General features: G+C 39.8%; 2 protein-coding genes across 3 annotated transcripts; one reads left to right on the top strand and one right to left on the bottom strand.

Moving 5' to 3' along the window:
* Window positions 1-164: 164 nt before the first annotated feature.
* On the bottom strand, window positions 165-2,864 carry trappc6bl (trafficking protein particle complex subunit 6B, like). 2 transcript variants are annotated; one of them, XM_071496057.1, is made up of 7 exons: window positions 2,729-2,864; window positions 2,331-2,428; window positions 2,130-2,197; window positions 1,936-2,053; window positions 1,258-1,341; window positions 903-996; window positions 165-721 (listed from the first exon to the last, which is right to left on the bottom strand). In XM_071496057.1, the coding sequence occupies exons 2-7, from the start codon at window positions 2,424-2,426 to the stop codon at window positions 690-692; spliced, it is 492 nt and encodes a 163-aa protein (XP_071352158.1). In that variant the 5' UTR covers window positions 2,427-2,428; window positions 2,729-2,864; the 3' UTR covers window positions 165-689. The 2 variants fall into 2 exon arrangements, with proteins under 2 accessions (XP_071352158.1, XP_071352157.1); XM_071496056.1 differs by lacking the exon at window positions 2,729-2,864 and having other exon boundaries at window positions 548-721; window positions 2,331-2,462.
* A 137-nt stretch (window positions 2,865-3,001) lies between these two features.
* On the top strand, window positions 3,002-5,660 carry bloc1s3 (biogenesis of lysosomal organelles complex-1, subunit 3). Its single transcript, XM_071496055.1, has 5 exons — window positions 3,002-3,141; window positions 3,350-3,465; window positions 3,564-3,753; window positions 4,367-4,467; window positions 4,948-5,660. The coding sequence occupies exons 2-5, from the start codon at window positions 3,352-3,354 to the stop codon at window positions 5,131-5,133; spliced, it is 591 nt and encodes a 196-aa protein (XP_071352156.1). The 5' UTR covers window positions 3,002-3,141; window positions 3,350-3,351; the 3' UTR covers window positions 5,134-5,660.
* Window positions 5,661-10,283: the final 4,623 nt, after the last annotated feature.

Below are 10,283 nucleotides of genomic sequence, written 5' to 3' on the forward strand. Positions count from 1 at the left end.
GGTTACAGAGAAACGTGCTGAATCATGAATCTGATGTGTCTGGTGCAATGATTTTCAAAGGCTCTCTAGCAATTATTTGGATGGCTGTTAAAGAAATGGTATGACAGTTGATAGTCTGCAGTTATTATCCAAAGTGATGTCTTATCCTAGATCCTGCTGATCTGTTCTGTTTTTTTTTTTTTTCTTTTTCATTTCCAATTATTTCTTCATAGTAAGCACTCTGACTTAACATTACAACACATTACAAAGAATATTAAATTACCTTGTCATAAACAACACATTCACATTATTGTATTCACAGCCACTGACAGTCAATATTTCTTTTCAAAGCTCAGCCAAAAGGGGTCAGTCAGGGCCTGGTTCCACTTATTTAAACTAACGTTAAGAACATCACACATTATTTATCTCAAAAGGGAAATAACCTCTGTCAAAATCAAGATGCAAAAGGAATCCAACAAATCTTGTTCTGTATCAGAGCATCACAAGTAAAAGGTAAACTCTGGCTAACCCTGCAAGGGGTACCGGGTTGTCAGCAGAACCTGGCTAGACCTGTTTGCCCCACCTGTAGAAATCAGGGTGATGTCTGATTCCCTCTGTGGTTGGACTGCTCAGTGGGAAGAGAGGAACTGCTATCCTCCTACCCCCTCAGGGCCCTGTTCATCAGCATCAGGGTAGTAGAGCGGATCAGGTCACAACTTCTGAATAACCACCTGGAACTTACCTGACCAGACAAAATGATAAGAGAGGTGAAACATTAGTTTTGACCTTAACAGATTTATCCAAAATTCAGATAATTAAGTCATTGATACCTCACATGATTAACAGCAGTTTGGCTGCTATTGGCAGCCAGTGAGCATGTTATGTCATGGAGTATCATGGATTAGTATACTGATAGTACTCACAGGATGGCATGACAGAGACCTCAGCTGTAACCACACTGTCCAGACCCAGGTTAGACAGAGCTCCTCTCACCATGCCACATGAAAAAGCGAGATACTGAGAGAAAACATACACACACATATAAATGAGCCTTAACTACTGTGACTGACTCTGATTTATTTGACTGTATACAAAAAAAAAAAAAACCCAACAAAGCCTGAAGTGCCTGCTTCTGATTTAACAGTTGATCTGAAGGTGACAACAGGAGAATTGCCTCTTTGTATGAGAAAGAGAAAGAGAGAGAAAGAGAAAGAGAAAGAGAAAGAGAAAGAGAGAGAGAGAGAGAGAGAGAGAGAGAGAGAGCGCGTTTATACTGACCTTAGGAGCCTGATCCAGGTACTGTTTTCCACCGGAGAGCTGAGTCAGCAGAGCAAACTTGTTGTCCTGTAGTACGTAGGTACCCTGTGGTGCAAAATAAATGGGGGTATAGTAGCAACCCTAGTAACAAACTATAAGAACTAATTTTAACTACCACATGCAATTGAATGTATATCTTCAGTACTTAATTAACAGCAAGGTTTTGTATAATATAAAGTAGATTTAAAGGTTCCCTGTGGAGTGTTTCACCTCTATATTTGCACTGACTTTGCAAATATTTCACTTAACATGTTTGTTAGACATCGAGCATTCACACAATGCTTTTTGGTGAGTAACACTGAATGCAAACATAACTTTTATTTGTCTACAAATAAAGTCTACACAGGGAACTTTTAAATAATCCATGACCTTAACTAACTTTACTGTAAACTCTTTGCCTTAACAACCAAAGTCACTCTTTCACAAAAGAGATCCAAATTCTTGTTGGTGGAAAGGCTTTGCGCTCTGAAACTGAGCTTGTAAGGTCAGAAATCTCAGTGGCTCAAGAAATAATTTCAGATGAGCCACAGCCCTCTCAACAGTCTACACACACAACCAAAAGCGTGGTATGTCTTACAAATCACATTGTATTCTAGGTAGCAGCCATCTACAGATTGTTTCTCTTCACTTTAATTTTACCTGATGGTTTGTTCGAAGGTTGTCAACCTGCCTCCTGAACACTTTTGTCCAGAAGTCTTTACAGACGAACTTCATTATATCCAATTCATCCTTGAAGCTCGGAGAGTCCCTGGTCAACCTGGACAGAAGACACAACTTAAGACACTTTACACAAGTGAGGATGTTGTACATATAGTATGTTTATGCCCGCCTACCTCTCAATGAGTCCTTGTCCCACCCTGAAGCCCATGCCTTCCAGGACAGAAACACAGACAGCTCTGTCCTGAAGAGAAGAAATTCAAACCGTTTATTTGGTCAGTGAACAAGTACAGTGTGTCCTGCAAGTGGCTCTACTGTGTACAACATCGTAGGTTTTTCTGTATATTATGTGTGATTATGTGATTCGTTGAACACACCTTGTTGTCCATCTCTCCTTTATTGGATTGCTGCTCCTTGTAAACATGGGACACGATCTCCATATGGAGAAATTCAAACAGAGCCTCGTCTGTCATTCCTGACAAACACACAGACATGATTATACACGCCGACACAAAGCTAGCCTAAAGCAGTTTTATTCAACCTAGATAGCTGTGCCTCAAGACACAACAGCAAAACCCACACATTAGCGTTAGCTAAACCGTTAGCACCAGGTAGCTTGTGTTGTTTGCTAGCAACATTGTCCAAGCCGTAATAAGTGTTTTTTTCTTTCTTCTTCTATCTCGGTATATGAGAGAGGATGTGGGAAAAGCAATGCATGTGTGTATGCCATATACACAGTTAATCTAAATAAATTAAACGGATTGAACTACTGTACCTGTCAAATTCTTGTAGGCTACACCAAGTATATACCAGCCCGCTTCCTATGTTGAGCTCGATATTAACACCATGACGCTCCTCTTATTTTCACGTAGGCGGAGTTAGCAAGAGTTAGCCCCTAGAACAACGTGTAAAAGCGCCCGGTGGCTGTGAATTATATGTACTACAAAAACTAAAGGCATACAAAGATTGTTCGTAAGTGAAGGACACTAATAAACATTGCACCAAACGCTTGCCTGAAACCCGTTTAAAGACGGCGCACGCCGGTTTTACTTACAAACAATACTCTTGATTTTACGAGCTGGCTTGTCTTCCAATCGCGGTACGAGACGTTACTTATGACGTGACAGTTGGTATACAAGCCACTTCCTTGATGCTCATGTGATCTGTGTTTCTGATTTCACAGAGAAGGTTTGGCACTTTTTGCATTTATCCAAGTGTGTATTTTGACATTGAGCGTTTAGCTAACATTACACTATAGTTTCTGCGAGTTTATGCGTTAGTGTCGCTACCGTTATTTGGCTTCAGTAACCATCTATAGGCTACTTGTTTCAGTTAGCTAACGACGTTTCGTTTTGTGTGTGTGTGTGTGTGTGTGTGTGTGTGTGTGTGTGTGTAGTCATGTCCAACAGGTACCAGATAGTGGTGCAGGGCGAGGCGTCTGAGACAGACTCCGATGATGAAGTCTACATCACCTCCCTGCCTCCGCCACAAACTGCCTCTGTTGGAGCCAAGGTGTGTGTGTGTGTGTGTTCATGAGCATCAAACCATATCTCCACCTCTCTGGTCATGAATCTACAACCTGTTCTGTCTGTGATCTTGGATGATGTCAGGTTCCTGGGGAGGCATCTGAAACAGACAGCGAGGGTGAGGAGGAGGAGCAGGCGGACCGAGCTTCAGCAGTGAGCCAGGAGAGCGCTCAGATACTCAGGAGAGACCTGCCTCCTCTAATTGTAGTCAGAGACCATCCCGATATACAGTCCATAGTGGAAGACAGGCCCAGTCCCACACACAGGCCACATGGTGAGGAATGCCAGTCATAATTATGACAATAATTACTGTGTGACAGAAAACTCCTAACTCAAAGGTCCCCTTACTAAATTTTTTGAGCTTTCAATTGCATCTCAATCTAATGTTTCACCTCTCCTTCATTTTGTCTGGCCAGGTAAGTTCCAGGTGGTTATTCAGAAGTTGTGACCCGATCCTCTCTGCTACCCTGGTGCTGATGAACAGTTAATGGTTCATTTGGATGTATGATTGCATGCACATATGGATGGAGACTCTGTTTTCTGATTAAAATGGATGCAATTGAGATGCAGTTTAAAGCTCTGAGTTTACTACTAAGTTTAGAGTGTCTTGTCACAAATGTCCAGAAGGACCCTCCATGGCCAAATGTTCTTTCTATAGCAAGTAATGAAGCATCTGGGTAGCCCTGCTGACGGTCATATATTGCGGAGTGGTAGTTGGAGTTTTACTGATAAACGATCATTGCAGTTTATTCTCAGGCAAGAACTTTTTCATTATTTTATCAATACTTTGTATTGTATCGCTTAGATCAAATCGATATGTGAACGGTCAAAGGAAGACCAATACAGTTCACTTATTTATCTGATCTGCCAATCTTCTCATTTTCCAGGTGACACCCTTTTACAACAGAAGCTGCGGGAGTCTAACAGCCGGCTGTATCACGACGTGTCACAGACACTACGGCAGGTTTATGGTGGTGCTTCCAGGGAGGTATGCTCAGAACACTTACTTTTGTATATAGCTTATATCCTCCAAAATACCCTTTATACTACTACATTACCACAGATGCCACTGCACTTATTCACCACTGTTGTGGAACTAAGTTAAATTTTTGAGCACAAAACATATTATTCTATACAAGAAAAGTGCAATAATGCTCTATAGTACAGAAATAGATACTGAAATAACAAAAACCTGTATTAAATTGAGAATCTAGGATGGCTATGACAAACTGTGGGCTGTAATGTCAGACACATAATGTAAGAATAGATAGAAATGACATACCAGTCACAAAGAGCAGCATCTAAGCATCTAAGTGGCTGCTGTAAGTAAATATGTGATACAATGTACACTCAGTGTGATTCCTTTGTCACTTGTAACTTAGCAGGTTTCTGAGTTTTGTGAATTGCAGCAATCATTTACTTTCCGTCAACAACTTTGCGTTTCAATTGTTTGACTGTTTTGTCAAAGGTGCGCAGTGCAACAGCTCAGCTGAATACGTCGCAGAGCGCCATCATCAACGCTTCTCACAGCATCAGATTAATTCTGGATGACCTGAAGGCTGTATCTGAGAAGATTGACATTATTACCAGCTGTCAAATACTACCTGATATTAACATCAGCAATACAAATAATTATACTGCTCCTGTTCCATAAAGAAATAAATCAATGTCTATATTTAAAATAAACATTTTAACATATTTTCAGAGAGTAAAACCAAAGCTCTCACAAATGGCATATTGGCTTTACTTTAGTGTACTTTAGTGTAGCATGCACTGTGTGTATTTATCTGCCAGGTAATGTCCGTTCCTGTGTCGAAACTCTGAAGATATTATAGATATAAAGTGTTGGAGTTAAGGAAAAAAAACACATGTTTTGTCATCTCAAGGTTTTGCACCTTTCTTCCAGGGTTACAATTTGTTGTACATTTCACAAAAGAATCTATTGACAAGATCCATGTTTTACCTGCAGTACTTTGTAAATATCAATATAACATATCAACATCATAATATCTTAAACCACTGCACTGATTTTATACGGCATATCACTTTCCGTCTTTGCCATTTTCTGTGATAGTCAAGCAAGTAGAGTTGTACAAGTTTGTCATAGTATAATTTTCATCCCTTTTTTCCCCCATGTGTGTTAAAATTGTAAAATAAAAGTACCTCGATAATATAACCAGACACATTGCCCTGATGTTTCACTGATGTGGCTTTGAATAATAGTAAAATGCAGAGATGACTGAAACAATTTTCTCACTTGAAATTTATTGGTTATGAATATAAATTTATTTTCAAATCTAAATGTAGAAAACATAGCATCAAACAGACAATGTGAAAATAATGTTCTATGATTGTGTCAGTGTCATAATTTCCAACAAAAGCTTTTAAATGTAAACACGTTTTTGCCGTCTAGAGCTGTAAATAAAACAAACCGTAATATTGCAGACACAATTTGCAAACATTTTACCAACTCACAGAACTCAAATATTTGAACAGTGTTGATCAAATATTTACCCCCTCACAGAGAAGGACCTCAGCTCCGAGGTAACCTAATCATAGTTACAAACACAACCACAAAAGTCAGTCAAGTTAGACTGAATACCAGTAATGTATTACTAAAACACCCTGTTCCTTCCTTCTGTCTGTCCTTCCATCCGTCCAACAGCTTCACCCTAAATCCACATTCGAATCTGTACGTGGACGTGTCAAACAGGTGTGTAGATATACACTAACACCACTACCAGCAGGTTGAGAACTGTGCCAACAATACCCACAATGCCAAGCATGTGTTCGTGGTCCACCTTGCGTCGGGCCACTTCAGGAAGTGCGCTTACAGGGTCATCCAACTAAAAGAGACAACGAGAGAGAGAGAGAGGTGTACAGTACATAGCCATACGCTCAGAGCAGGAGTTATCAGATGACATGTTTCAGCCACCTGATGGCGCCATTGATACAGATAAAACAACACCCACAAAAGTGCTCTTTTCTCTTCTGGTACCTTCTCTGTAAACCTATTCTATTCTGCTCTACTCAATTCTGCTCCCACGGTTGTAGTTAAATCCACAGGCTGCACACAGCCTGTCTGTGTATAGAAGTATATCTGTGTCATATCATGTCCAATTTATGTGTAAGTTTCCAATTTGTGTAAGTTATGTTTAATTTTTTAGACATGATAGTGGGAGATAATCAGTTTTATTCTACTCTGGAGCTACATATAGTATCTACACACATTTTATCTACACAGAAGTATTTGCAATGTGCTGCATGTATTATATCTGTGTTATGTAATATGCAGCACAGGGTATGTTTAATTTATTTATGGGCAATTAATGGCGAGGCATATTTGATCTATTATATAGCACTGCTTTCTATTTTTTCTACTCAACTCAATTTGAAACTATTCATTGCAGTTAGGTCCATATGTGCACACATTTTATGTCCAACATACAGGATACATATGTGTATTATACAGCATATGTTATGTCTATGTAATAAATAGTTATGATTCTTATATTTATAGACAAGTGATAGTGAGAGATCCTCTTCTATTCTCTCTGTCTAATATAGTGATACACTGACAATACAGTGATAAGAAGTGTAACAATCACCATGGATTTTGCTAGAAAGTAAAAAAAAAAAAAAAAAAAAAGTGATCTTTGCTCTGATGAGCAGAAGTTTTTTTTTTTTCTGAAGTTTATCTCCCTGCTGTTTCTCTTTCCTCTCAGTTCTGTTGACGTGGTGGGCTCCATCTCTCACCCTTCAAACTCAATCACAGCTCAGTAAAACTACTTCAAACTTAATCCCGTCCAGTTCCAAAACAAATAGATCCAAATATTCACAGGGATGATGACTGCCAGGATCACTGGTAACTCTTGGGGTTTTTCAGTCTTCTTTATCCTCTTCTCTCAGGGCTCCAGAGTCCATGATAAAAGAGAGAATAAAGGGATGCTCCTTGGCTGTGCATCTAATGGCACAGTGTCACACAAGGCCAAGAAGCTGCTCAGCTGCCCAGTCACTATTTCTGTGTCAGGTCATATATAGCTGGGTTGTAGCTGCTTCTGTGTGTGTTCAGTGTGTAATATTACTGAGGGAGTGAAGGGGCCTCAAATACTTAACAGTGACGTCATTAGTGCCCTCTTAGTGGTGTATGTGTGCGTGCGCGTGTGTGAGAGAGTGTGCGCGCACATGTGCATTCTGATTATTGCTGTGGCTTAAAGTATGATGGATAGAATTTGCCACTAAATGAAGGTATGTGTGGCGACACTTTGAAAACCAGTAGTTTGAAAAACTATTCCAGTTTCCTGTAGGGAATTAGTTTCCCTTTTACATCATTGTTCATTGTTCAGCTGAAAAATATCAAGCTGAAATCAACAGATACACACACACACACACGGTGCAGTGCAGATTCACATCCATCATGTTTAAAGCAGACAGAGGAGCAGGGAGTTTGCCATTGGACAGCCTTGATAATAGAGATCCACTGAGGCTTCATTATAGGCAGTGCTGGGGGGCAGAGGTGAAGTGTTAGTTTGCGTTATGGTGAAGCTCCTTCAGGCCATTCGTCAACTAATACCACTGGTTTAGTCCATGCAAATGATAATTTGACTTAATTAGCCTGTAAAATATTTAGAAAATATCAGCTTTAGTTTCAGGGAAAAAAAACAAACCTAATTTAAAGAGATAATGTCTGATTAGTGCTTCCCAAAACTGAAAAAAAGGAATATTTATAAGCCCTACTCTTGGTAATCATTTAGAACACAAGTTAGACTCATATCCTTTGCTGTGAAGTGCATCCTACCAAATGATGACAAATCTCTGCCGATAAACACTTCTCTAAATCAGGTTCAACAAAAACGAAACATTACAACCTTAATGAAGGTTGGATTTATTACAGGATTCTTGAATGACACTGCATTAGTTTTAGTTAGTGTACATTGTTCCTGTCAGCCTATCTTCCCTTTTTCTGTTGTCTTTTCAAACCTCGACTAAAATGTTCAAAATCTGTGGAATAAGAATTGTAAGTATGTTCGGTGAGGGATCACCCTGGTGTTCGCCTTCTTTCCCTGAGTGGAGCAGAGGTAGCAGACCAAGGAGTAAAAGAAGCAATTAATAAATTGATCAGGGACTCTCATGGGATGCAGAAAACACAAGTATAATGAGACCCCAGACACAAGAGGAAAAGCGATTGTCATTTGAGGAACCAGCTTTTAAGCTAAAGAAGCATTTCTTGCATCCCCCGATATCTATTATTTCTCTTTCCTGTGTGTGTGTGTGTGCGTGTGTGTGTGTACACTGTGCTTCCCTCAGTCTCAGCTGTGCTGACTGAGCTGCAGGCTTTGAGGACTGCATGACTGAAAAGTAGTTTGGGATGAAGGCAAACACTGTAAACACCATCACAACTGAGACGTCAATGTAATCAATGACAGAGACAAACACCATCCCGATGATGATGATGACGACGATGATGATTGTCATATCTTCCTACCTTTACAATCAATCCTGATTCAATACAAAATCATTAGACATTGGAAGCGTGGACTGTATATGGAGTTCTATTCTCTTTACTCCAGGGAAAAAATGGTACTATCACCACATTGATTGTCAAATACCAATATCAACATATTGATACTGTAGGTGAATTTTAATTATCAATTACTGTTTTAATTACTCAGGAGGCCCAATCACACAGTACAATATTCTACATTTTATATCTATTGAAGTACATTATATTTAAATACCTGCACATATAAATAAATACAAAGCATTCAACATTCAACAACAGGATTTGTGTCTTTATGTTTACAAAAATAATATTTGTTGCTTGATTTTTATGAGTTACCGAGTCAGTCAACAATAATGTTACTTCCTGCAATCTGTTTCCTGTTTACTGTGCCCTTGATAAAATTTGGGCTAATGCTGGCATATAAACTCATTTGTTGTCTTGAGACTAGTTTCTGGATTTCTCCCAGTGGGAACGTGATGTCAATGACTTGGACCTTTCCAGACTCACTGTAGCTTGTACATTTAGCAGAGATCTAGGTGCGTCCGAAGGAGCATGAGCAAAAAACAAAGTGACTCACTGGGTATTTTCTTTCAAGGCTGGGTGAACTTCTGAGGGAATTGTTACACTCAACAGGCAAGTAGGACATTATATTACTGTTTACATAAAACATCTTTCCTTGTTCCACTGACAGTGGCTTGAGGCTTAGAGTCAGGGATGAGGTTCACGCTTGAGCTGGCAAACTAACTAAGGACTAAAATAGGAACATAGCAAACAATGGACCAAGGCGCTGAGGAGAGAACATAAATGTTTGCACTAGAGAGAGTGCAGAGGTAAGGGAGAACAGGAAGAGTAGAAAGCGACACTAGATTATTAAATCATACTACATTATATATCTGAGTGGTAGTCCGATCTATGCTGAAGACCATAGGCCGATGTGTGTGAGTCTGTTTGTGTGTATATATGTGTGTGTGTGCGCAGAGGGCAGCCACCCATATTAGCCAGGTCAGTGGCTGTCTCATGGGGTGCCTGAGGACACACTGTTAGTTTATCCGGCTGGCTGAACACGACTGCACCCAACAGCACAGGTCTGCCAGAGCAACAATACTACTTAAAAAGAGCTCTGCTGTGTGGGTGATAACCTTGTTTTCATACAGTTGGTGCGTTCAAGACAACGCCGTATTAGGATGCATCCCACTGACAAGCCAGAAGAATAAACAAGGGAAAAAACCCTCAGAGGAGCTAAAGGGAGCATCAGCAGCACCAAACACTCACTGAGTTTTGGCCTTAATTTAGTTATTCCA

The sequence above is a fragment of the Trachinotus anak genome, unplaced genomic scaffold (assembly GCF_046630095.1).
Source record: "Trachinotus anak isolate AG129_WGS33_773 ecotype Australia unplaced genomic scaffold, CSIRO_AGI_Tana_v1 ptg000014l, whole genome shotgun sequence".
NCBI lineage: Eukaryota > Metazoa > Chordata > Actinopteri > Carangiformes > Carangidae > Trachinotus > Trachinotus anak.